Source organism: Acomys russatus, chromosome 20 (genome assembly GCF_903995435.1).
Source record: "Acomys russatus chromosome 20, mAcoRus1.1, whole genome shotgun sequence".
Taxonomy (NCBI): Eukaryota; Metazoa; Chordata; class Mammalia; order Rodentia; family Muridae; genus Acomys; species Acomys russatus.
In genome coordinates this window covers 13,027,240-13,055,054 of record NC_067156.1, presented here as the reverse complement: position 1 = coordinate 13,055,054, position 27,815 = coordinate 13,027,240, and the positions used below count along the sequence as shown (strand labels likewise).

At 45.4% G+C, this 27,815-nt stretch overlaps 1 protein-coding gene across 4 annotated transcripts in view; it reads right to left on the bottom strand.

Annotated features, from left to right (window-relative positions):
• Positions 1 to 27,815, bottom strand: part of Mapre2 (microtubule associated protein RP/EB family member 2) — a 144,346-nt gene that overhangs the window by 75,690 nt on the left and 40,841 nt on the right. Inside the window, exon 1 of one of the 4 annotated variants that reach the window (XM_051163775.1) lies at positions 16,494 to 16,732. The exons of the other annotated variants lie outside the window; for them this stretch is intronic. Coding sequence (XP_051019732.1) covers positions 16,494 to 16,612 — 119 coding nt within the window. The 5' untranslated portion in view covers positions 16,613 to 16,732. Of the gene's footprint in view, positions 1 to 16,493; positions 16,733 to 27,815 lie in introns of those variants that run through there. 4 annotated transcript variants of the gene reach the window in all.

The window sequence follows — 27,815 nt, the reverse complement described above, 5'->3', positions numbered from 1 at the left end:
ATAGCTCAAGTATACTCGAGCCAGGAAGCACTACTTCTCTGCCAGTTGACCTCAGCAGCTCCCCCCTCCCCCACATCCCAAACCAAACTCCTTTCAGGGGAGGGTCCTTGTGAAGAGCCTTGAGTCAAGCGGCAGAAATGCAGGAATGCTAGTGCTCAGGTAGTGCCTTCCTTCCCTTCCCCCCTTCTAGATCATTCTGGGGGACTCCAGCCCATGAGATGGTTCTAGTCACATTCAGGGTAGGTGCCCTTCTTGATTAAGCCAGCCTGGAAGCTCCCACACTGACAGCAGAGGCACGGTGCCTTGGCAATTCTATTGTTGAGTTGACGGTGAAGAGTAAATTAAGAATATTTTCCTGCTTGTTTTGCAGTTCTGGGGCTCAGCACCAAAGGCCTTGTACATGCTAGGCTAGGGCTCTACCGCTAAAGCCACATCTCAGCCCAACTTGCTCGAATTCTTGTTTCGGACACCAAATGCCAGCTTGTATATTAGAACATTGCTTCCTTTTCAATCAACAAACTCACTTAACATTACTAGAATGAGGAGACTAACAGTCTTTTCATATCAGAGTTATCTAGAGAAACACCAATTCACCCACACCAGAGACGAGAGGGAGGGAAAAAGAGAGGGCGAGATGGGCAGTATTTTTATTTTTATTTTTGCTTTACTCTCTTCAGTCTTGTTACAGGTCAAAAGTGACAGCATTTACACGCTCTTGCCTGAGTGTACACACACACACACACACACACACACACACACACACACCCCTTGAAGTATTCCCTTGCTCTCCCCTCTCTCACTTTAGTGGTGGTCTGAATCACACCACTCCCAGCAAGGGTGTATTAGTGCTCACATTTTCAGAGGAAAGAGTGGAAACTGAGCATTTGTGTGGGAAGGAGCTATGTCACGTTCAAACTGGATAAGGTACAAAACAAAAACAAAAAACCAACCAAACAAACAAAAAAAAACCAGAAGCACTGTAAGGCCCTGGCTTTGGGGAGAGTAGAAGAGGAGTGGCTTAAACAGGAAGATCTAATAGGAGCCATTGGTTACTGTGGGCGAGCAGAGGTCTCTATGGTGAGTGTTTTCCTTACACGCAGAGCTATACCCAGTGTTTTTAAGCAAGGGCACAGGGGATTCTAACTTAGATCCTTACACAAGCATTCTTCTCTACTACCCGGTCTCTACAGCCCGAGACCTGACTTTTTTGTTTTGTTTTGGAGACAGGGTTTCTCTGTGTAGCCCTGGCTGTCCTGGACTTGCTTTGCAGACCAGGCTGGCCTCGAAATCACAGAGATCCACCTGCCTCTGCCTCCCTAAATGCTGGGATTACAGGTGACGAAATGACAATTGATTAATGACTGGCAGGGTGAGGCTGCAGTCAGGTCTAGAGGCTCTGTGTGTTAACTGCTGCGCAGCTTTGGAGCCAATATGAATTGATGAAAAGTGTCAGTCTGGAAGTACTCACATCCCCCTGCCTACTTTCTGATTCCCAGGATTAATTTGACTGAAAATTTTTAAAAAATGTTTTGAAAATTAGTCTTGAATTCAACCATGAACTAATAAACCTAACTTTATTTCCACTTTCACATTTGAGCCAAAGACCTGACATCACAGAGGTCATATCAAGGTCTCAATGACTGTGTTATTTTACATTATTTCAGCCTTAGTTACTGTTACAGTCAGCATAATATTAAGCACAATGAATACCCAATTCATTTAAACACCAATAGATTCATTCAAATGTTTATGTGTGTGCATAAATACTAAGAAAATGAAATTATTAAATAAGTTTAAATAGTTCATAATAATTTGATAAAGCAAAGAACAAATGACTTTTTAAAATGTCAAAGTGGGTTTTCTTTTAAAAATATCTTTGCATTACAAATTTTGTACATTTTTGCATTATAGAAAAAACAGAAATAGTAACATTTAAAAATATACAATCTTTAAATTAAAATTAATTAATTAAGTTAAATTAAAATTTATACATTTAAATATCTATTATTCCAGCTGAGAGTTAATTCAGTGTCTAACACACACAAGGTTGAAAGCTTAATTTCCAACATGAAAAAATGAGCCATTATTTCCTCACTCAGTCATAATCCTTATCTTTCTAAGTTTCTTTTAAGTAGCCAGACGTGGTGATGCAAGCCTGTAATTCAGTACTTGGGAGCACAATCAGGATGATTAAGAGTCCAAAGCCATCTTTGGTTACACTGTCAGTTCACAGTGAACTTGAGCCACAGGAGACCTTGTCTCAAAAAACAAAAAAAGAAAAGAAAAAAAAAAAAAAGCTGTGCATGTACAGCAGAACATATTATGCATTTTCACAGGCACGCACTTTAAAATTGGTTCACTCACATAATCAATGAACATATACAGTCTTCTACACACACAGAGTTGAAGACTGTCCCTTCTCCTAAAGTCCTATGCATTGGCAACTCAGAATGGGACCTTCCAAACAGGCTTTCTATAAATGAACTAGTTAAGAGAAAGACACCAGGTTAGGGTGGGCCTGATAACTGCTGATGCTTTTAAAAGATGGTCCAAGAAAAAGATGGAGGAGGAGGAAGCAGAGGCTGAGTGCTGAAACTACAGACCACACAACACATGGGGCCACAGAGTGGGAGGGCCAGACAAGACTCTTTCCTGGATAGAGCCTGTGGAGGGAGGAGCATGGCACGAGAGCACAGCCAGCCTCACCAGTGGGAGAGCACAGAGGCTAAAGCACCCAGGGTACAGCAGTCTGCCATGGCAGCCTTCAGAAACCAAGGAGGTCAGCACGTGCCTGTTAATACCCTGTGAACATGTTTTGTGTCTTTGCAGATGGTGTTTATATTAGTGTTTATATTATATTCAGGGGTGTAGGTATATCACAATAGACCCAGTTCCAGAACTTTCTATTAATATGTTTAATTTAAAGAATTTCTCTGGTAGCTGGAGAGATGGCTCAGCAGTTAAGAGCACTAGCTACTCATCTAGGGACCCATGGTTCAATTCCCAGCACATGGCAGCTCACAACTGTCTATAACCCCAGTTCTGGGAGATCTGTCACCCTCAGACAGACATACATGCAGGCAAAACACCAGTGCAAATGAAAAAAAAATCTCTAAGAAAAATAAAACTAAAGAATAAAGAACATCTCTGCTCATTTCCCATGTTGTTAATTATTTCAAGGCAGCAAAAATGGCAGCTGGTTAAATCATCACTGGTTCACATAAAACGCCATGAACATTTTCAATCTGTGAGTCCTGAGGTCATTTTCTGGGAGAGTGTTGTTTGTTGGAGATTCAAAGCGAAAGAAATCATCACGCTGGGCTCCTTATTTCAGGGAAGGAAACAAGAGACCATCCTAGTATTAAAAAAAAAAAAAAAAGCCTGTTGCACCATAGTAAACTGGGGGATCACAGGATGTCCTGTTTGATAACACTCTGCTTCCTCTCAGAAAATAGACCCAGTTAGAGCAAAAGGATCTGTGGAATCTCCTCATTGTTCAGTGGCTACAGCCGGCTCAATCCCAACAGAGCAAACAGCTTACCTCCTTCTCTACCTGGGGAGTGAGACGCTGCTGTCCTCACGAGAGGCGGCTGAAATTTGGCCTTAAAGGTTTGGCAGTAAAATGAAAAATGACTAAGGAAATAAGTTATAATCACAAAATCTCCTTAGCAGGCCCAGGGCATCTGTGAACTTCTGAGTTCCAGGATCCTTGGCGTTTACAAGGGATTGGCTCAGTAGCTGGTGTGAGCCGATTCTGAAGTGATCAGTGCTCACCCTCTCAAGACAGCGTTGCAGATAACCTCTCTGCTTATGCTCCAGAGTCAACTAGAGGTAGTTTCTCCTCAGGGGTTAGGACTAAGTGGAGAGCCAAACAGGCAATGACAAAGCTGACAAATTAAGCCAGATCTGGTGGCACAGGCCTGCAGTTCCAGCTAGTTAAGAGCTTGACGCAGGAGGGTCCCGAATTCAAGGCCAGGCTGGGCCATTTAGTGGGCTGTTGTTTTAAAAACGAAACCAATGAAGCCTGAGTATTAACCCTAAAGATGCTGAGTTAACACCTCAGAGACATGTGCACATCAGTGTCCAGTGCAGCACAATTCACAATGGCTAAGTGATGGAACCGACCTAGGTGTCCGTCCGCGGAAGATTGGATAAAGACATTGTCTATATACACAACAGAATTATCTTCAGCCACATGTTACATCATTTGGAAGAGATAATCGTATTAAGTGAATTAGGTCAGTCGCAGACAAAAAGTGCATGTGTACAGACGACAGGAAATAAAAGTCAAATTGTCTGGAGCAGCGGTTTGCAGCCTTCTGAATGCTGTGCCTCTTTAGTGTGTAGCTCCTCGTGCTGTGGTGACCTCAGCCATAAAATCACTTGTGTCGCAACTTCATAACTGTAATTTTTCTACTGTTATAATAGAAATATTTTGGGAGGTAGAGGTTTGCCAGAGGGGTTGTGACCCACAGGTTGAGAGCTGCCAGCCCAGAGGAAAAGGGAGACTATTGGGATGGGAAGGATAAGAAGTGAGGACAGGGTACAGAGGCTGGCAACATGCATGGACATAGGCCCGAGAGCAGCACTACACAACAGGCACCCACTGTTTAGCTCTGCAGGCAAGATTTTGAAGACAGGCAAATGATTCCTAGTTGGCTGTAAAGGAACCCAAAAAAAAAAAAAAAAAAAAAAAAAACCAAAAAAACATTTTTATACACATTTTATTCTTAAGCTTAATAGCGGAACCTTTGATCTCACACATGCGGAACCCCAACACACAAGAAAGACCATCTATATAATTACAGTGTTCTCTACAGAAAAAAAAGAACACTTCATGTCTATCAAGACAGTAAAGAAAACTCAACAACCTAACTCCCAAACTTAACATCTTCACAGGGCATTTAAAAAGTAGATTTAGTAGTTTTTCTAAGTTGTCGTAATTATTTAGGTACCATCTTCTAGCTATTGATAGTATCATTTGATGTGCTTAGGCTGAGCATCCCTAATCTCCGAATCTGAGATCCCAAATGCTCCAGAATCTAACATGTTGGGGCACTGACAGGATGTCAGAGAGCCTCAGACTAGGGGTGCTCCTAGCAATGCACTCTGAAGGCACCCCCAGATCTGAACACAGGGAGAACGGGAATGGTTCCGGCTCCAGGCATTCTGCATGAGGGCATTTTAACCTGCACTTCAAAGATAACCACAAGCATTTCTGCTGTAGATGGGTGAACAGAGGCCAGTAGAAGCAGCCTTTCTTCTTGAAGGATTTATGTACAGGTTAAAAACAAGACCCATAGGCATTCAAATCTAAATTAAGATGACATCAAAGTATTTAGAATATGCTTCTTACTTTGTCTTGCTTTGCTTTGTTTCGAGACAGGCCCTCTCTGTGTAGTCCCGGCCATTCTGCACCTCCCTCTGAAGACCAGGCTGGCCTCAAACTGACAGAGATCCTCCTGCCTCCACCTTGTGTGCACCAAAACTGCCTGGCTGAGAGCACCCTCTTGTACTAACAACCTTTTCAAATGAGCTAGAGAGTTGGACATGCCATTAAAGAATGGATTCAAAGCCGGGTGGTGGTGGTGCACGCCTTTAATCCCAGCACTCGGGAGGCAGAGGCAGGCGGATCGCTGTGAGTTCAAGGCCAGCCTGGTCTACAAAGTGAGTCCAGGACAGCCAAGGCTACACAGAGAAACCTTGTCTCAAAAAACCAAAAAGAAAAAAAGAAAAAAGAACGGATTCAAACAGTCAATAATATGCACATGGAAAGAGTCTCAACGCCATCACTCGTCAAGAAATTGCAATTTGCAACCTCATCAAAACTCCTCTATAGCTCCGTAAAGGATGGCCAAGGTCTGGGAGAGTGACAGGACTCTGCGAGGGCTCTGAGAGAGGGGGAGATGGCACAACCACTCTGAGTAACAGGCCCTCAGGGGTAAACACTGAGGGGCAGGGGTAGGGGTGGGGGGTCAGGGGTGGGGTGGGGGAGTGGGTGGCTCAGTTGGAAAAAAAAACTTGCTGAGCAGAATGAGTCCCAGCAGTCTCAACAGGCACATAGAGGGCCAGCTATAGGGCATGGCAGATGTTTCTAATCGCTGGGCTGGGGAGGTGGAGACAGGAGGATCCCAGATGCTCACTGGTCAGCCAGCATAGCCTACTAACTGAGAGAGCTCATCTTTAAAAAGCAAGGTGCAAAGTGTCCCCAGGAACACCTGAAGCTGTTCTCTGGTGCACTGTCTCTTTCTCTCTCCCTTCCCCACCTGACCCCACAGACACACAGTTAAATACAGTCATTTCACTCCTAGGCATCACAGCAACTGGTGAGTGGATAAACAAAGTATGTAATGCCGTATGATGGAATATTACTCAGCCCTAAGGAGTAAGGAACTATACAACTGTAGTACAGACAATATGGCGGCTCTCAGACTATCACACTGAGTCCAAAGAGCCAGACACTGAGCACGGCCTTTCACCTGATTCCATTTCATGCAAACTGTTGTGACAGAAAGTGACTCAGTGGTTTCTGGGGATGTGGGCAGAAGAAATACGGGCTGGGAAAAGGGCACAAGGAATGTGGGGGCGGTGACAGATACCCAAAGCCACTGATCTGTCTGTACCCTTAAAATAGATGCAACTTATTGTTTCTCCATGAATTCTTAATGAAGTCGATGGAGGGATTTTAAAAGAGCATCTGAAAAAAAAAAAGCATCTGCTATGTGACACGCATCGTGCCAGGTATTGAGGACACAGAGATCATAGATTACAAAGGGAGGTAAAAAGTCACAGACTCAGACTAGTAGCTAGCATTCTCAACAGGGCTGACTCTGCCCCTGGCAACAGTGTAAGTGCTCTTCCAGCTCACTCAGTCTACATAACCCTGTGAGGGTGCTGCTGTTATCTCCCAGGATACAGGAGGAAAATGATGCTCAAAGGCAGAAAGCATTTGTCCTGGATTGTACAGTTCGGAGTGATGCTGAGCCAGGGAGTATATCCCTTACGCCAGAGCCATGCTTGATCCATGGAGCTCCTTGGCTGGGCATTCTGAGCATCTCACCAGAACACAACATGCGGCAGGAAGGAGGTGCCAGACCCGGACAGGAAACGTACGGGAACTGAGGAAGTAGAAGCCATCAGTGCTGCTCACGGGGACATCTTGAAGTCGCTGCTGTGGCCCTTCAGAAATTCCAGGGAGAGGAAATCAATTACCCAAACATGAGTTCCAGGCCCCAGTAAGAGACCTGGGGGAGTGGTGGAGGGGGGGCGGGAAGCCCACTGCCTGGGCCACGCCCACTGCCTGGGGCCACGCCCAGCCAAGGTTAGCTTAGTACTCTAAAATTGCTGGAGGAGCAGATTGGCCCTGCCCAGAGTGAGAGACAGACAGAGTGAGGGAAGCCAGACACACTGACCCCAGAACCCCTCGCTCGCCCTTCTCCGTGCACACACATCTGCTGCTGAGAAGCCCGCCCTCCCGGGACCTCCCCTCTGCTTCCTCTTTTCCTAGCAGCGTCCTTCTGGTTATCTCAGGGCCACAGACGGTGTGGGCAGGTCCACGGCGAAGTTATTATTGCGTGCAGAACTGTCCTTTGTTCCTTCTTAACTGGCAGTGTCCCTGGGGTGCTCTCAGACTTCATCCGCCCGCTGGGTGAGCAGGCTGCCTGTGCAGGAAGGCACACTCCGCTCCATGTGGATGGACGGCTGCCTGGCCATCACCACGGGATCTAGGGGTTACTCTAAGGGCAGATACTGATTCGTTCTCTCTCCCCCTTTCTCCTCCCCTCCTCTCCCCCCCTCTCCCTCCCCCCCTCTCTGTGTATGTGTTTAACAGTCCTAAAGTGGGAGATGAGGTGGAGGAGAGGTCAGAGGACTGTGGCCAGACTGACTGAAAACTGGCAGTTCCTTGTCCTCGTGCAATGTCAGGACCCCACACAGTGCCTGACAAACAGCAGGTGCTCAATAAACAGGAAGAAAATGAAACTACAAAGAGGATCTTGAAAAATAACCCTCACAGAGGATTACTGTGCAGTTAGACTAAGATTCACTGAGCATACTAAGCAGGCTGGACTCACCACCAGAACCAGCACAACGCGCACTGCAGAAAGCGAAACAAAAAACGAAACCTCAAGGCAGATGTGGGGGAGCACTGCTGATCTGCGACTTGGGGTGCTCCACATAAGGACAGTACTTAGGTGGTGTGATGGCTCAGTGGGGAAGCACTTGCTGTGCAAACCAGGCACCCTAAATTCATCCCTGACACCGTGCAAAGGTAGAAGGAGCAACAGTGTCCTTTGACTTCCAAAAGGGCGCATGTATACACACACACACACATACACACACACACACAGGACATATAATAATATATGCAATTTTTAAACTTTAGCAGGGCAGGAGTGGAGCACGCTTTTAATCCCAACACTTGGGAGGCAGAGGCAGGTGGATCTCTGAGTTTGAGGCCAGCCTGGTCTACAGAGAAGAGTACCAGGACAGCCAGGGCTACACAGAGAAACCCTGTCTTGGAAAAGAAAACAAAATAAAGAAGTAAACAAACATTTTTTTTTTAAGTGGGCCTGAATGGAACATGCTTATAACTCTAGCACTTAGGAAATAGAAGGACAAAATACTCAAGACCAGCCTTGGGTATAAGGTCAGTCTGGCCTATATAAGATCTTGCTTCAAAATGGAAGGTGGGGGTCGAGGAAGGCAAAGAGACAGCTCAGTTGGTAACATACTTGCCATGTAAGGATAAAAACCTGAGTTTAATCCCCAGCACCCACAGAAAATAGAGTGTGGCAGTGTGTGTCTATACTTTCAAAGCCGAGGAGCTGGAGACAGGAAGCTCCATGGGGCTTGATAGCCAGGTCTGGTTGAATCTGGTGAGCCAATGTCAGCCACACCCCAGAATAAAACAGACACATAGGTCTTCCCCGGGGGCCATGTGTGGAAACCTCTCCATTTTGGGCCCTTCCACCAGGACTCTCTCCTTGCTGCTGCCGAGGCACTTTCAGTGAGGGGCTGGCACTATTCGCCCTTGTATTTTAAGGGCCCCATGAGCAGCCTGGCACATAGAAGAAAGTTTGTTTGCTGAAGAAAAAAATTGGGCTTAAATATTAACATAATAGCAACGGTATAAAAGTCAATGGTGGTAATTTAAAATGTTTCACTATTTCGGGGCTGGAAACATGTTTGGGCATCCTAGCATGAGAAGGGAGTGACAAGGAAGGGAGCGGGGAGAAGCCCACTTCAGTAGTGTCACTTTATTGTGATCTGTCCAGCACCAAGTGAAAACCTTGCAGTTACTACGGCGAGCACAAAAGCAAAGAACACCACTGTTCATATTCAGAGTGGGCAGTGAACTTAAGAGATGTCCCAGAGATGTCCAAGCCTCTGGCATCTCTGACAAATTACCTCTCAGAGCTTTGCCAGGGCAGGCTGGCACTAAATAAAGAACAAGGAATCAATAATTGTAAAGCAAAATAAGAGGTGTTACAGATTGTGCACTGTCACCTCGGCTCAGGCAATAGCAGCATTGCCTCAAGGTCAATTATACATACAAATATATGTATATATTATATATACATGCACACACACACACACACACACACACACACACACACACACACACACACACACACCCCTTGCTATGTTGCTCAGGCTGTCCTCAAATTCAAGATCCATCTTTCTCAGCATCCATAGTGCCAAAATTGCAGGAAATACTTCCACACATGGTCCCCTGTGCACAATTAAAATTTAGATTTCCACAAGTTCTGTCTCATCGGATGTCACAGATGCCAAAGTGAGTTCAGAAGCGATAGTCTTGCCAACGTGCATGTGTACATATGTGCAGCTACATGTCCATATGCATGCCTACACATGCATACAAATTATTTTTCCCCCTTACCTCTTGACTGCATCCTTTTCTATTCCAAAATCATGACCAAAATCAAATTTTTGTGTCACAGTCACTGAACCTGATGGAATCAAGCTAGATGTAGTCACAGCAGGAAGAAAGACCGAGTTTGAACCCTATTTTCTCAACTAGCTGAGCGCTGAGGGGCACCACCTCTAAAAGTTCCCCATCAATTCAGTCACCCTATAACTGCCACCAACTCCTCCTCCTTCAGAAGAAAGAAAAGACTTTTAAGAAAGTCTGTTCTGGTTCAAGTGACTCCATTCCCAATTACCATGGGGTGAAATGATATGGGAAGTGTAGACATGTATCTTTTTTGGTAAATTATAAACAAAATTACTTTGCACTGGTGTGTAAAAGTCTGCTCAGGCTTGCCTCACTGATTAGTTTCATTCAAATAAACAGTCTATCATTGGAGGCACAACTAACAAAAATCTTAATTCATTATGCAAAACTTGCATAACGTTTGTTTACTCATTGCATATGTGAACTGGGGGTTTCCACTTGGGAAGAATTCTCTCAAAACAGTAACAAATACCCAGGGCCAAAGATACTAAGATAAACAAGCAGACTCCTACGATGAGCTAAGAAGTAAGGTTCACAGAACCATGTTCTGTGGGGTGTGCACACAGTGCAGGAAGAGAACAGTGCATACGATACAGCCTGAATATAACATAACCAGCTCATACTTGTATTTCATAGTCACACAGCTAAAAGACAGTCTGAAACCATTGTCTTCCTTTTCCATGTTGAGACAGAGCTCCCACAGGCGAGGCCAGCCGTGAACTCCCCATGCTGGGATTATCGGCATGGGTCGCCACATCCAGCTTTTGAATGTAGTCTAACATAATTCATTGTGGAAGATACTAGTTTTGATAAAAGGGTTGCAAATCTATTTGTCCTTGAAAGTGAAATAAACGAAATTTAAGACTTGATCAACTGACATTTCACAGGGTAAACCTTCAGGTCACTTCTGGGACCTCCAATCGAGAGGATGACTCTCAGATTGTTCTGAGCACCTTTCTGGGCCACACCCATCCATCCTGTTGCATCCCTCACACAGATGGGCCACACCCATCCATCCTGTTGCATCCCTCACACAGATGGGCCACACCTATCCATCCCCCTGCATTCCTCACACAGGTGGACCACACCTACCCATCCTGCTGCATCCCTCACACAGGTGGACGACACCTATCTATCCTCCTGCATCCCTCACACAGATGGGCCAGACCCATCCATCCTGCTGCATCCCTCACACAGGTGGCCCACACCTATCCATCCTCCTGCATCCTTCACACAGATGGGCCACACCTATCCATCCAGCTGCATCCCTCACACAAATGGGCCACACCTATCTATCCTGCTGCATCTCTCACACTGATGGGCCAAGAACTCTGTTCTGGGTTTCTGAGGATCAAGATGGTACAAGGGCTCAAGTGCTTTAGTAGCCCCTTAATCAGACTGCTAACTAGGAAGGTGACCTCAGTCCCTGTCCCTTTATGAGGCATGCTGCATCCATTGCTTCTCCACCAGGAGAGACACCCTGAGCCAGGAAACCGCCATTTCCCTCCTCCTGTTCCCTGCTGACTGTAAGGCTTGAGTTTTCTCACTGCAAACTAAGGATATCTTTTTTTACTTTGAGTCACTGTGGGCTCGGGAAATGCAGACCACTACTGCTAGTCGACTAAGCAAAACACTGACAGCAATGAAAATCTGATACAGGAGGAGCTGTTTCTATCCCTGGCTTTGTTAGCACTCAAGAGCCTTGAAGGGACATCTAGCAGGGATGCTGGCTGGAGAAGACAATCAAATATGTATTGAATTTTCCCAGCCAGATGGAATATTTATATCACCCCAGTAATTGCCTTTCCTTGAATCTTCAGCTTCGCATGGTCCCTAAGAACAGCAAATCTGAATCCCGAGGGCGAGCTCCCACTGCTCTGCTGAGATCCTGTACTGCAAACAGGCGGCCACAGAGCAGGCCAGCCACTCCCTGAAGGCACGAACATCCACATCCCTTTCATAGAGGATCTGAAGAGAGCCCCAAAACCAAATCTCAAAGTTGAGCACAGCATTAACTAGCCTCCTGTGCTCTGCAAGCACTAAGACAAATACTAAAGACAAAACCAGTATTTCTAAAATGCTCCTTTGACACTAATCCACAGAGAGATTACGGAGACAGGTGAGGGTAGACCTGTGGTGTGTGTCTCTGCTGTTCTGGGGATATCATTTGAAATCTACATCCTGCTGTTGTGAGGCCTAGCACCACAGCTTCTACGGCCTGGAACGCATTTCACAAATCCTATATTTTCTAGATCTCCACACAGGATATTTTCTATGTTCCGAAACAAGAGCTTGCCTTAAAACAAAACAAAACAAAACAAAACAAAACAACCCTAGCCAAGGCTGGATGTTCTAGAATGTTCTAGAATATTTTGGGCTTATAACTGCACTTGTACTTTGATTTCCAGTTCACTTCCTGGGGCCATCCAGACACGCGAGCCACCGTGGCTGCATGCTGGAACACCCGTTCTGAGACAGCCCTCTCTGTACACTCCTTCTCAAAAGCCTGGAGTATGCAAACAAGGATGTGCAGCCCCGGCAGAAGGCCAGTTAATAAATCTCACTTCCGACCGGCATCTGTGTGGAACAGAGCTGTAGGCAGTAGCCTCTCCAGGGAGATCCAGACCACGACTCATTCGCTCTTTGAATTAAAGAGTGTCACCTCGCATGGCCCTCACCACATTTATTTTTTAAGCAGCTCTTAAAATCCACGGACTCCTCCTAACTGCAGTGGGGAAGCTGAGGGCCACAGACGCTCTCATGCATTGGATGCAGAAATGTGTGCAAATGGCTTTACTGAGCCATTTTGGCATTTCATTGCTTCAAGTGTGATTTCCAGCACAGGGCTGATGAGCTTGCTGTTCTCATTAAACTGCACAGGCATTTTGATAATGATTTGTTCCCTATTTGACTTCAGGCTGTAAAAATGGACCCTGTTTACATGAACTGATATCTGACTTATGATGTCTATGCCAGGACCACATCTCATTCTTTTTGTGAACAATCTGGTACTCGGCCCTGGGGGTTGGATGGTTCAGCCAGTAAAGGTGCTAGCTTCTAAGCCCAGTGACTGAGTTTGATACCCAGAAGGAGAAAACACACTCAAACAAGTTTGTCATCTGTGGCATGTGCACCCACCCACCCTAAATAAACGAAAGCATTAACTAAGAGAAAACAGAGTGGCTGCTTGCACGTTAGCGGTCCCTGTGGGAAGGCATCATCCCTTCTAGGTGTTGCCATTTTCTCTTGCCTGCAATGGGGGGCAGGGTGAGGTGTGCTCCAGTCTAAGCCCCTGAAAGTGTCCCCTCTGTCCCTGTTTACACGCCTTCATGTCTTTTTTTGCTGGGAATAGAACTCAGTGCCTTAGCAGTTAACTTCACATCTCTTTAAGAATAGAATTATAAGCCGGGCGTGGTGGTGCACACCTATAATCACAGCACTTAGGGAGGCAGAGGCAGGTAGGTCTCTGTGAGTTCGAGGCCAGCCTGGTCTACAAAATGAGTTCCAGGACAACTAAGGTTACAGAGAAACACTGTCTCTATAAAAACAAAAAACAAACAAACAAAAAAGAATAGAATTACATGGTCTAGAGAGATGGTTTAGTAGTTAAAAGCATTGCCTTCTCTTACAGAAGACCTGGGTTCAATTCCCTGTATTCACATGGTAGCTCACAACTGTCTGTAACTCCAGGCCTAGAGAATTTGACATTTCATCTGGCATTATAAGAATGTGGTGCATAGACATACATGCAAGCAAAATAGACACAAAAGAGGAAAAAAAATAGGACTAGATATTCTTCTTTATGAAAAGCAATGTCAGGAACCTGAGATAAAAAGCTGCTAGAGTCTATGTAGGTATCAGGGAGTAAGCGAGGAGCAGAATTGCTTCTGGCCTTGCCAGGGCCCGCAGTACCTTCAGGTTCCCCTGGGGACTACAGAGAAAACTTGCAGGCATATCTCACTGCTGAGAGCCCCCTCAAGCCTGCAGCCAGGGTCAAGCTTTGACTTGGTTGAATCTCCACTGTGCCTTTCAGATTGCCTTCCAAGTTTCCTCAGCAATCAGATGGCTACATTATTCCAGCCTCAGGATGCCAAAATAATGATGGAATGCTTCCTGGACAGAAAAATGTGTCACATTCTTCCCTTCTCTCAGGTCTGTCCAAAAAAATATGCTGTAGTTATGCTGTACTGCCCGTTCACTTTGAAAGAAAGCAGACCGAGGGGAACATCCCGTGTGTCTGTTTCCAAGCGTGTCCTGCATATCATGCAGCACAAACAGAACCATAGAGGCAGCTTTCATCATTGAACCCATGGTGTCTCTCACCGCAGTACCCCACAACCCTATTCTATAAAATACAAACCCAACGGTGCTTCTACTGTAGCCACCTAGTTAGTCAGATCTTTACTAAAGCCCATGTTTTCCTTTTTTTAGATTTTATGTAATGTCAGGCACCACTATAAGAAGTAAAAAAAGCAAAGCAGAAGCAATTTAACAACTGGAAGGACAACTTCTAATTAAAAACACAAAGACAATTTCACTTTAACGCAATGTTTTTTTTTTTTCCCCTTTCACAAGAAGAGCCCATTTGACCTTTCTGTCAAACGGTTTTCCATGACCACTTTGAGTTGGTTCACATGAGTAATAAAATCCAACTAGGCAACTTCCTCTGGCCCACGTGGTAAAATGTGCCCTCCATCCCAGGAGCAGCAGCTACTGACATGGCAGGGACTGAGTCACTTAGGAAACCAGGGCTTCAAATGTATTGCCTACAAGAACGGTTCAAATCAGTGAAGTTGCAAAGCAACCTACTTTGTTTGTTTTTAAATTCTTATTTTAGGTTTTGAGGTGGATGCTCCCAGAGGAGAAAAGTGAGAAGGCGACTGGGCTTTCAAACAGCTGGGTTCCCAAAAGGTGAGTCCCGGAAGTTGGGGATCAACCGCTGTGGCTTACATTACAAGAATAATAATCACTTGAAATCTACGAGGATGCTGTGCCAACTCTACTCATTGGAACCATAAGTCGTGAGATTTGGTGACCTCATGGGCATAGCCAAAATTAACATTAAGTATTTATATAACTGCCAGAGATGACAGGGAAAGGGTTGATTTTTTTAAAAAGATTTATTTATTTACTATTATGTATATAGTGCTCTGCCTGCATGTACATCTGCAGGCAGAGGAGGACATCAGATCACATTATAGATGGTTGTGAGCCACCATGTGGTTGCTGGGAATTGAACTCATGACCTCTGGAAGAGCAGACATCTCTCCAGCCCTCAAAGGGTTGATTTTTAACATCTTACTATGCACCCCCTTTTTGAGACAGCAAATGGCATCTCTGTTCAAAGAGAAAGGAAGTGGGGTGCTTTGGGGTCTACTGTGTGATATGTCCATAGACTCTGAACACAGAATATTCGGCCCATAATACAATGTGAGAATGCAGGTGGAAGGCTTATTTTTAAAAGGAGTTATTTCCTGTTGCTCACCAGGAGAAAGGGATGTGTCTTACAGGTATGTATGCTCTACTTCAAAGCAAAAGCACTGTTTGGTGGTTGTGAAGATCACATTTAAAAACAAGCATCTCAGTACAAAAGAACTTCAGAGGAAATACACCCTAAGCTATCTGTCTGCCTGTTAGTCGGGCCTTGAGCTGCCTAGGACCGCACCGCATTCTGCATCACATTGTTATCCTTATCAAACAATGCAAACAATTTTAATGAGCTTATCTATGGGAACATATTGCCAGATACGCTAATGCAAAAATGATGCCAGCCGCACAAGCAACTCATTAATCAAAGGGCTCACAATGCAAAGACCGGTAGCACTCCCATCCTCAAATTAGACGGCAGCAAAATATCAGGAATCACCTTTCTACTGTAACTAAGAAGGAAGGGCTCCCCCACCCATGCAGAGGCCATAAAACTCTTCAGAAAATGCGAAGCGGCGCCGGTTTTTTTGTTTTTGTTTTTTTGGGGTTTTTTCCCTCCCTAGATCTGAAACAGTACAGTCTCTTTCTAATCAGCCTAGGCTTCCATGGAGAGAATTTTGGTGAACGTCTGACACTGTGACCTCTGCTGTCAATCCTTGCACCAATCAGCGCGCAGAATTCTTACAAAGCTCCATCAATCTGGCGGTTTAACATCACACACTGCAGCTTCATCTAGAGGATTCCATCTTTTCCTGCATGGTCCCCCAGGTTAAGCGCAAGCGCGCTCCTCACCATCCTCCCTTTCTCGCCATTCTCCCGTTTGTTTGCTCCTTTAGTGCCCGCCACCTAATGGTTCCTTTAAATGCTAAAAAGGGAAGAAGGAGAGGAAGTGCAGAGCTTGTGTCCCTTCGGGGATGAGGGAAGATGGCATGCAGGAAAGAGATGGAAGGAGATCCCTTGCATGCAACAAACCTATTCACCCGCTGAAGCCTCCATGCTCACCCCACCAACACTGGACCCTACAACCAAGCAATCCCGGCCTCTGCGTTACGTAACGGGACAGACCGTCCGCAGCTTGCCGTGCCAGTACCTGTAGGACCGCTCCCCGCGCACTGTGTGCTTCCGGAAAGGAATGATGGTCCCGTTATCCTGGATGATGTCGTTGTTGTTCTCGCCATTTGGGGACAAGGTTTGGGTCGGCCCGGGCATTGGCGCTCTCCCGACAGAGGGAACACACGCGGAGGCTGACTGGGGCTGAGGGCTGTGTCTCCCCGCTGCTTGCTGCTCACCCTGCAGCCGCGCTCTGCTCCAGCTCCGCGCCCGGCCCCGCACTCCCAAGGCCCCGCCCTCGAAGGCCCCGCCCTCTCACGTCAGGGCGCCTGCAGCAGCGGCGGCGGTGGCCGGTCACGTGCCCATCTGTCGCCATAGCAACCCGCTAACTCGTCAGTTGCCTTGGTTCACGCCGAGCCGCACAGCTTGAGCGCCCCGGGCTGCAGGCTACAGAGCAAGGGGCTGGCCGGCATCTGGCATGGACCCGCCCTGCGCCCGACTGCGATCCGGCTCTTCCTTTAGCTGTTTCCTCTCAGACCAAGCTGCCCCTGCAGCTGTACGCACACAAAAGGATTCATGCCCAGGCCTGGGGAAGCTCCAAGGCCCCCTGGACAGGAAACGTGGTCAGGTTGCAGGACAAACCCACAAAGACCTGGTGGCTAGCTTCTAGAAAAGGTGGAGGACTAAAGGGGTTAAGTTTTCCCGCGTCCTCTGCCCCCCAGAGCAGCTGCCTCCTGCTTAAAAGGAGCAGAAAAAGAAAAAAAAAAAAGAAAAGAAAAGAAAAGAAAGAAACCTGTGAGGAAGCTGTATCTTCTGAAGCCATACTGTGAGGACGACCGTTGCAAATTAAATGATTGTGCAAAAGAATTCCCCAAGTGAGCTTAAACATTATTTACGCAACCACCAGTCTACAGTATCACCATCATAGGAGACCATTTTTTTTTTTCTTTCTTAAAGCAGGCTCTTGCTAGGTCTAGCCTGGTCTTGAACTTACCACCTTGTTCAATCTCCCAAGCGCTAGGATTATGGTTGCCCCAAACTCAGATGTTGTCTAATCCTTTTTCCTGCCCTCTGATTCATATCGCTGATTGTCCTTTATTACCATGTGAATTAAACAAGTGACCACCTCATTGAACATTTGGAAGCTTAACATTCAGGCTGTTTTAGCAGTGCAGTTGTTTTCAAATAATTTGTCTCTTAGGCAGGAACCATTGTCCCCACTGTAAAAATGAGTAAACTAGGTAAGATAACACAGGAAATGGTAAAACCAGACTTGCGAAAGACGCATTTTGGTTTTTGTTTTTGTTTTTCAGACAAGGTTTCTCTACGCAGCCTTGGCTGTCCTGTACACTCTTTGTAGACCAGGCTGCTGTTTTGTTTTTTAACCAGTGTGACCACACACTATGATCTGTGGTATTACAAACCTATGCAAAAGCGAATATTTCAGGTACTTGTCCAAAATTTTGTGAAGAGATGGCTGTGTACAGAATTGCAAGCACTGTGCAAAACCTGAGGGTTCAATAATAGATTCTAAACAGCCCCTGCGTGGGATCAGTGTTGCCTTTCCCAGAGAGAAGAAGGTTTTAAAGATTCTTCATTAGAACATCCGTCTCTTCCATAGGAAAGAGAGGAAAAAAAATTGGCACCATATGAGTGAGGGTAAAGGGCGAAAGTATTCAGCTATGACTATACGGCTTTTCAGCTTCCCCGTTTTGGGATTCAGATATTAATAACAAAAATTGTGTCATTCCTGAAAATTCAACAGCATGTGTCCCCACTTATAAGTTATTTCTGTGTCAAGCTTCTGGGATTGGAATCAAATGTTTCGCAGCCCAGATGGTAATGATAATCTCAAGCAAGCCCCTCCCCATTTCCTTTTTATTTTATACTCTAGTTTGGCCAGTTATTTTAATAATTTTAATTTTTTCTGCTTATTCAGTTAGTTCCACAGGACAAAAACTGGTTCCTTCATCCCAATCCATCTTACGATGGTTGTGTTTCTCATACAACCAGGATCCAGTTCCAACCTGAGGCTTACTAACGCACAGGAAGAGATGTTTTAAGTACAAGAAGCACACCAAGTTTCACTCACATCCAGCAACTAGCTGGAGGGATCTGGGAGTGTGGCCGTTGCTGGGGTGATCCAATCCACCCTTCCTCTTACTATTTCTGTTACTTGACCCCAGCCTGTCGATTTCTCTACTGACTTTAGCAAACACTTTCTCTTTCCCTTTCCTGCAGCCAGTCTAGCCTTGAAAGACATTACCCACAGACCAAACCTCCTGTTTCCACACTGGGCCCTCTCAATGGGGCTTCTTGGATGGAGCTCGCTTTTGCAAAAATGATCTCACATTTAAAGATGTGAAACATAATTGGTACCATGGTGAGAATTAACTTGGTCAAAATTTGAATGTGCAGTTCATTCATTTAAACTCATCTCTCTCAGTAGTTTGCAGAGTAAATGCTTCTACTCACCTCTGGCCAGTTGCTCAAGGAGGGGACAATGACTACAAACTTCATTGGTAGGATGAAAAGGGAGGGATAGGCAGGCAGGCAGGCAGGCAGGCAGGGGAGGGATTCTCAGGCTCTTGTAAATCTTCCTCTATGGCTGCTCTGAGCCATACTACTATAAAGGGGCCTGGAGAGCTCCTGAGACCAGCCATTACCCCTAGGATGCAGGGGTAACAGGGGTAATAATTTGAAAACATTAAACAGATGCGTTTTCATTCCTCTCCCCATAAATCAGGTTCCCTGGCAGCTATTCTCCGATTTAGGCTTGGGAAAAAGGAAGAAGGCAGATTCCACTTTGGGGAGAAGATGATACAGAATTGGGGAGCCTGTCCTGGGAATTCCACCAACAAGGGTGGAAAGAGGCCATCCTCTCAAGGCCCAGTGGAATGTAGGGATGAAGGTCCAGACAAAACAAAACGAAAACTAACAAAACAAAACAACTGCTCTCTAGGTCTGGGTCCTAGAAGAGGAACACCAAATAGGCTGAAGGAAGCTGGCGCGGTGGCGGATACCCTGTAATCCCAGAAATTTAACACAAATCCCTTTCTTGAGTCCTAGCAGTTTATAAAACAAGAGAAGAAGAAGAAGAAGAAGAGAAAGAAGAAGAAGAAGAAGAGGAAGAGGAGGAGGGGGAGGAAGAGGAGGAGGAAGAAGAAGAAGAAGGAAGAAGAAGAAGAAGAAGAAGAAGAAGAAGAAGAAGAAGAAGAAGAAGAAGAAGAAGAAGAAGAAACCACACAAATCCTAAGGCTCTGACCTCAACACACTTCTGGGGCTGAAGGTAATGGGCAGGTACAATGCAGTTACAGGGCAAGTGCTAAGATCAGCACCAAACTCACAGCAGAAGTAGGAAGGAGGATCTCAGTTCTCTGGGCAGCTGACACCAGGCTAGGATGATTAGTAACAATAGTAACCTCTTCGGATCATTTCCCTTGAACCAAGCACTTCTTATAGGGAAGTGCCCTCCACTGCGGTGTTAACTGCCACTCCCTCAACACAGCCTGGCAGGCAGTAGGCACTGAATGAATGTAATCATTCATTTGTTCAATGAAGGTTTTAGGGCAGGAACAGTTTGTTAGTGGTTGGATATCAGAGTTTTTTGCTCCATCAGCTGAGATGCTGATCCAGTAGGCGGTGCTGTCATTAAAAAGAAGAGTAGAGGATGGAGTGGAAAGGCTTTTTTTGTGGAGGCAGGAAAGGGTGTACTCTCTGCTGAACACTGCGGACTGCTTTGTACCAAAGGAAAGCAGAGTGCGCAGTGGCAGGGCCAACAGGAAGAGGGCTCGCTGAAGAGCTTGGTCTGAATCAGAAAGTGATCTGCAAACAGGAAGTACAGAAAGGGTAACTAACGATGAAATTTGCATACCAAGTTGTGATAATGGTAGCTTGTGAAGCTGGACTGGAGAAGATCAAAACCAGCTCCCAAACCTAAAACAAACCAACCCAAACCAACGAAGACTTAAACCAACAGGTCAAAGGGCTATAGATGCAAGCATATATTAGAAAATTCAAAGCATATAAACGTTAGGATGTGGTAGATAATTGGACATGGGCCAGGTGATGGGTGTGAGTTAAGGGTAGGTGGTGTAGGAGACAGAAACGTCTTGTGACTTGACCAAGTAGATAATATAATTTGCAAGCGTAGGGATACAGATTAAATTATTCTTTTGAAAGAAAGGTTTTTGAAATATATTTTAGTCATAGAGGAAAACCTACAGTGGGCCTCACACGCAAGGACTAGTCCTTTAATATTTGCTGAATATGTGTGGGCCTCAACCTTATCAGCTGTGTCTAATGTGGATATACTTTAATTTACAGATAACTGCCTCCTAAGTGATTGCTGAAGCTACAGCCTCTCTCTCTCTCTCTCTCTCTCTCTCTCTCTCTCTCTCTCTCTCTCTCTTTCTCTCTCAGAGTAAGACAAGATCTTTGGAATGTTTTAAAGGCTGAGTGATAAAAAGAGAAAGGTGCAAAAGGAGGAGGAAGTGGTGAAGGAGTTTGCCTAGGGCTCCAGGTCCTAGGAAAGAGACCTCACTGGGAGGAACCGGTTTCTAGGGCCAAATGTCACACAAAAGTTTGAATCAGATAAGAATCGAGAGAAAAGTATGTACTCGGTTTGATAACTTGTTCTGAAGATATTTTAAGGGGTAGATTTCAGGCCAGACCCATCCATGATTGCTGAAGGAAAGAAAGGCATCTATCTTTCAAGGAGGAAGAAAAGCTGCAATTCGTGCTGAGGCCATGAATTTTCCGATGAAACCAAGATATTAAAGGAAAGAGAAGATATTATTACATAGAGACAGTAGCTAATGGGGCTTGGTAAGCATTTGCCCTAAAATGCTCCTTGAAGTCTTGGAAGGGGGCAGTGTAGTAATTGAGGAGTATGCCTTACATAGCACACACAGCTGGATTGACACCCTGCCCAAACTCTACAAAAAAGAGCTAAAACAAAAAGTAAAACTGGAGGTATTTAAAATTTATGTTTGACAAGCAGGGTTTCTAGGGCAGACCCAGGGCACAGAAAGTCGGAGGCTGGATAGTAACAGCCAAAGGGGAAAACCACCATGAGCTTTGATCAACCAGACCTACGCAAAGAAGACCCGATGAGACACAAGCCAAGAGTTCTCGGGGGATATCGGACAGAGGGCACCAACAGTTGTGTATTTTACACCAACTGCTCTCTCTCTCCAACCCGCCCCCCTCTGCAATGCCCTTGGTGTGAGAAATAACAACAACAACAACAACAAAACAACAACAACAAACTATACCGGCAGAGCCTATAGCAACTCATGACCCAGGACCGGCTGTGAATCAGATTCCATCCCGGAAGCACCTTTGTCTTCGGGCCTTTCTAGCTTAGGATGTGTTTATGGGTGCAGATCTTCATCACTGTCAAAGGCATTCACAGCTGCTGTACCACCCCAGATGGGGGATTCTCAACATCATTAGCACCTCTAAATACAGACAGGAGATTTCACTTGGCAGTCACCTCTGGGGCCCCAGGACAGGCCATTTCCCAAATGCTTGCTGCTCTATTATATTTTTCCAATGGGGAATGAGAGGTTCTATTTACCAATGACCTAAAATACGCTACACACCTCACATTACATCACTGAATAAATGTACCGTCTGCTGGCTGGTGGGCTGTCCCTGAAATCACATCAGAGCTGGGATTTGATTAGTGCTTTCTCTGGGCCTGATGAGAATTATTTTGTTACAGGCATGCCTCCTGGCTTTAGATAATGCAATCTATTTAATCAAAGCTGATAAATGGTCTCTCTCAGATTCAACCTACATGAGTTTGTTCCTCTAGTGCTTGGCATTTTGTTCCGTTTTGTTTGAGATGAAGTCTCAGTATGTAGCTCCTAGCTGTCCTGGAACTCACTATGTAGACCAGGCTGGCCTTGAACTCGCAGAGATCTGCTTGTCTCTGCCTCACAAGGGCTGGAGTACCAGCTTTCTAAAAGACCAAAACAAATTACTTACTTCTCTCTCAGACCAAACTCGGGTCCCCTGGAAGAGCAGCAAGCACTCAGCTCCAGAGGGATTGTCCCCAGCCCCTAGCACTGACTTTTGAGATCATCTGTCTTTGCATGTTGCTCAGGAGACGAGCTGATAGTTTAGTTAGTTTGTTCAGAAGGCAGGTCTCCTTCCAGTATGCCAGCAGAACAGCAAGATTTGCATGGTGTTAAAAATATAGACTAATCTGCCATATACGGTAAGGATTCTGTGTTGGGCTTTATCTAATTTACTTTTTCTTAAATCTTTAAAAGCTTAGGTTTAGTCTTTTTGGAATAACTTGCAGAACATGATGTGGTTGCAATTTTAAGCCACTTACAGGACATTATGATTTTTGCAGCCATTCAATCAAATCTGCAATGTCAGGTTCCAGTCCATTAAATAAAATGTGTTTTTGAACTATAGCATCTGGTTACATCTCGGAGTGTTAAACACATTTTCCAGAGAAATGCAGAGTAATGAACATAATGACAAATTTATTATCACATGAATACAGAACACCAAGCAGCCATGCTTGCAGAAACCAAAGACACCCACTGTGGTGGTAAGGGTTGCTCTCCTGAACCTATGCCTACTTGTAAGAATGTATATTTGACTGGGTGGACACCTGTAATCCCAACACTCAGGGAGTGTTGGAGGATCTTTGTAAGTTCAAGGCCAGCCTGGTCTATAGAGTGAGTCCAGGACAGCCAAGGCTACACAGAGAAACCCTGTCTCGAAAAGCCAAAAATGGCTGGGCGTGGTGGTGCACTGCTTTAATCCCACTCGGGAAGCAGAGGCAGGCAGATCGCTGTGAGTTCGAGGCCAGCCTGGTCTACAAAGCGAGTCTAGGACAGCCAAGGCTACACAAAGAAACCCTGTCTCAAAAAAAAAAAAAAAAAAAAAAAAAACAACAACAACAACCAAAAACCCAAAAAAAGAAAAGCCAGAAAAGCCAAAAATAGCAACAACAACAGAATGTGCATTTGGTAGGGAGTAAATAGAGAAAATAAACAGTGTGTCAGATGGTGGGGAATGCCAGAGGACAAAATAAAGCTGAGAGAAGAGGTACAAAAAAAGGCATAATATAAGTTTACGTGGCCTGGCCAGCGCAAGCATTGCTGTAATAATGAAACGTATCTTGTGACTTAGAAGTGAGGGAAAGAGGCATCGACCACAGCACGTGCAAAGGCCCTGGGGTGGGAGATCGACTTAAGGAACAAGAGGAGAGTCAGGAGTGTTGGTAGCACAGACAGTGTGCCTGGATGTGCGTGGTGAGAACAGGGGATAGCTGTTGGAAACTAGGTCAGAAAGATCACAGAGAGGCAAGAATGTGCAGGGCTTTCAAAGCCCATTGTAAAAGTCTGGCTGGAAGCCAGCGTTAGAGACCATTCATTCGTAGTAGTGCTAGCAGCGGGCACACATGTGGAATGCTCCCGAATTGTAGTAAGAACAGCACCTAATATTCCAGTGCCTTTTTATGGGCCAAATGCTTTACAGTGTGTCAGTATTTTAATCCTCAAAGAAATGTCAAAGAATGGGGCTATTTTTAAGTCCCATTTGTCAAGGTGGTAACTAGCTAGATGACTTTGTGAGATCCACAGCCAGGATGTGGCAGAGCTGGGCATGAATGTGCCTGTCATATGTCAAAGACATCATCATCCGACGTTTGTTGGGGTCTGGTTAACCTGAGAAGAAGAAAGCAGAATCCTGGTCAGGGAGGGGGAGGAGAAAGGAGGTGGGGGGGGGGGGGGGGGGGGGGGGCAAGGGAAGAGGGAAGGGGGAGGGGGAAGGGTGAGATAGCAGAAGGTCAGAGGCAAAAGAAGATAGCTTAGTGTCAAAGGAATGTAGGAAGCAAGGAATGTTAGAGTGAGGCCCAGGCTGAGAGGCAGAACTGAGATCAGAAGCTATGCAGGAAGCCCAGGGCATGGTGGCGCACACCTGTAATCCCAGCACTTGGGAGGCAGAGGCAGGTAGATCACTGTGAGTTCGAGGCCAGCCTGGTCTACAAAGTGAGTCCAGGACAGCCAGGGTTACACAGAGAAACCCTGTCTTGCAAAACTAGAGGAGGAGGAGCAGGAGGAGGAGAAAAAGGAGGAAGAGGAGGAGGAGCAGCAGCAGCAGCAGCAGCAGCAGCAGCAGCAGCAGCAGAAGAAGAAGAAGAAGAAGAAGAAGAGAAGAAGAAGAAGAAGAAGCAGCTATGCAGGGGAACGGAGAGATGTTCATGGGAATGAGGGATTGGAAGAAATGAGGACAGAAATAAGTTATGGCTGAGAGAAAAAGAGCTACGGGGTAGGGGGAAGAATTACTATGATTTTGGGTTACCAGAAAAAGAAAGACTTTTCTATCTTGATTTATTGTGGTTAGTGACTTTGTTTCTGTGTGAGCCTCAACTAGTGGTGTCCATTTCTTGGATGCCTTCTGGGGGGAGAGGAGACCACAGGCACTCTTTGGTATTTGTATTCAAAGCTGAAATCTGTTTTCATTTTTTACTATGCCAAGATGTTGTAATTCACCCATCGAGCTCCAGACATGGCCATTGGAATGCTTTCACTAAAATGTGTCTGTGCCCGAATTGATGAAATTCCTCCATGTCCTTTCCCCTGCTTCATTTCCGTGTAAAACAGGAACACGGCTTCATGACGTGACTGGATAGTGTATCTTAAAGGGGGTGGGAGGCACGCAGGGCTTAGTCCGATAGGGAGAGAAATGAAGCGGTGCTCTTACTACCGCTAACAAGTCAATAACCTTCCAGAAGATTCCAACACTTTCAAGAGAAGGTTTCCTCGGGGGTTCTCAAATGTCAGCCAACCTTTTGCGCTTTGTTAGCTGAATCTGATACTGCAAGGTTGAAACCAAGCAGAGACTCCTTAGTGTGACCTCGATGCCAGGAGAAGCCGCGGAGCAGTTCCTCTATCAAGTACCAGGCATCTCTAGACTTTGAGAGTCACTCAGGGCCCAGGCCATGAAATGCAACCAGAGATCCCAGGAGGGAGGGTCTTCATAAGCCTGGGGCTCCTCTGTCAAGTCAGGTGTGTACCACCCAGAGCTGTGACTCTGGGATGCCTCCTCCCCCCCATCCCTGAACCCCTACAGTGTGTCAAGGGAACAAGAGGCCAGCAGCTGGAAGCAAAGGGGAGGGAAAGAAATCCCCCAATCTCTGACCTCATCTAAAGAAAATTTCTAAAAAGAAAATTAAAGCAGCTTACTTCATTATGGGGGGAAGAAAAGGAATGCAACTGGAAATTATGAACTAAGACTCAATTTCCACCAGAGAGGTTTTAATTAGTGTTTGTAGTTTGTTTCATCAGAAGTGGCTTTAATTAGATCTTAGAGTACCCAGCATCTCCACGTCTTTACTGTGTATTGACTCAACATCTACAGAACACGGATGTGAACTGGGAGCATGGATGCAAGGGGTCGCTCACGGAGGGTAGCACACAAACTCACAGTGGGCCTCCTTCAGGAAGCTTCCATTTTATTCTATCTAAAGGAATCAGATCTAGACATCTGAAGGGATCTCAGTGTTTTAAGTTTTATTCTGTACCTGAGTGTTTGGCCTGTGTGTATCTCTAAGCATCATCCGCATCCCTGGTTCTGGAAAAGTTAAAAGAGGGTGTCAGATTCCCAGGAACTGGCGTATCAGATGGTTGTGAACCACCATGTGGGTGTCAGGACCAGAGCCCAGGTCCTCTGGAAGAGCAGCCTGTGCTCTTAACCAGTGAGCTGTCTCTCCAGCCTGGAATCTCAGTTTTACTCAGTCTTGAGCACTTAGAGGGGGCACACAATGCATCATCAGTCAGCTGACTGGCCTAGAATCAATTCTCAGGATTAACGCTTACTCAGCCATCTTCCAGGCTGAATTCCTGCCTGTTCAGAGTCCTCCCATCAGCAACAGAATCATCCCAAACGAGAAATGATCCTGTGTGCAGAGAGCACGGGCACTGAATACCATTGCGGCTCCCTTCTGCTGGGGGAATAAATAGTTCTTTAAATCTGGGGGATTAGCAGAATTTGGCTATGAGGTTGGTTCAGTGACAGGTCTATGGCCCAAGATTTGTAGAGTTGCAGTGTGTGTGCGCGCACGCCTGTGCTTTATTCCTATTAAAGATGGCACTATAGAATTAAAAAAAAAACTATAAACGATATATCATATGTCTGATGGAAAGAATGGCAAAGTAGAGAGAAGTCATGGGTGGATTTCAGATTTCCGTTTGAATCTAGGTGCGGGTGCTTGCAAGTCATGTAGCCCTGGCCAAATTATTTAACTTCTCTTAGCCTTAGCATCTTCATTCATAAAATAAGATTTCTAATGAACAAACATGTTGACATGTAAACTTAGGTTCTGTTTTGTCCCCTGTGGTTGTTATTATTATTATTAATTATTATGATGATGATGATGATTCATTCATGCCTTAAAAAAAAAAAAAAGATTTATTTCTCATCTCCTTGAATCTGGAAGGGTGTTACAGCTTCGTTTTGATCAATAGATATAATGGTTGGCCTAGACCAAGACCTGGTAGCAGCATTTGCTTCAGTGTCTTGTCAGTCATTTGAAGCCAAATTACCTGGGCTATGAAACCACATGCTATGTGCAGAGCCCCTGAGGATGATGGGACACCATGAGGAGATGGAGAAAAGAAAGGGAGAGAGACTACACAGGGTGGCAGGGATCCAAAGATGTGACTGAAGAAGAATCCTGTCACCAAGGCTAAGCTACACACAAATCAGGGACGACGACCCAGCTGTGACCTTCCTTAATATATGATCTACAAACTATAAGAATAACAAAATAGCAAATTTTGAGGTATCCTCTCACACAGCACTACCCTGTTGGCTCTCTACTGTAGCATACAAGCAATTAGGGCCACATCTACTGGGTTAGGGGAGAGGCAGCATTTCATTGTTGCCTGTAAAGCTTGAGGTTGACTGGGTTTAGCTGGAAGGTTGTCAAGTTACTTCCCCAAGCTGTAGCCAAAAGACAGCAGACTACTGAAGGCAGCTGAGCTTTCCTCAGCCATGTGACTGATTTGTTAGAACTTTTTGTTAGAAGTTTAGCTGTAACTATGGTTAGAACGCCTAGATAAGGCCTGTCTATCTTTCTTTCTTTCTTTCTTTCTTTCTTTCTTTCTTTCTTTCTTTCTTTCTTTCTTTCTTTCTTTTTCTTCTTCTTTTTCTTTCTTTCTTTCTTTCTTCTTTCTTTCTTTCTTTCTTTCTCTTTCTTCTTTCTTTCTTTCTTTCTTTCTTTTTCTTTTTTTCTTGGTTTTTGGTTTTTCCAGACAGAGTTTCTCTGTGTAGCCCTGGCTGTCCTGGAACTTGCTCTGTAGGCCAGGCTGGCCTTGAACTCACAGAGATC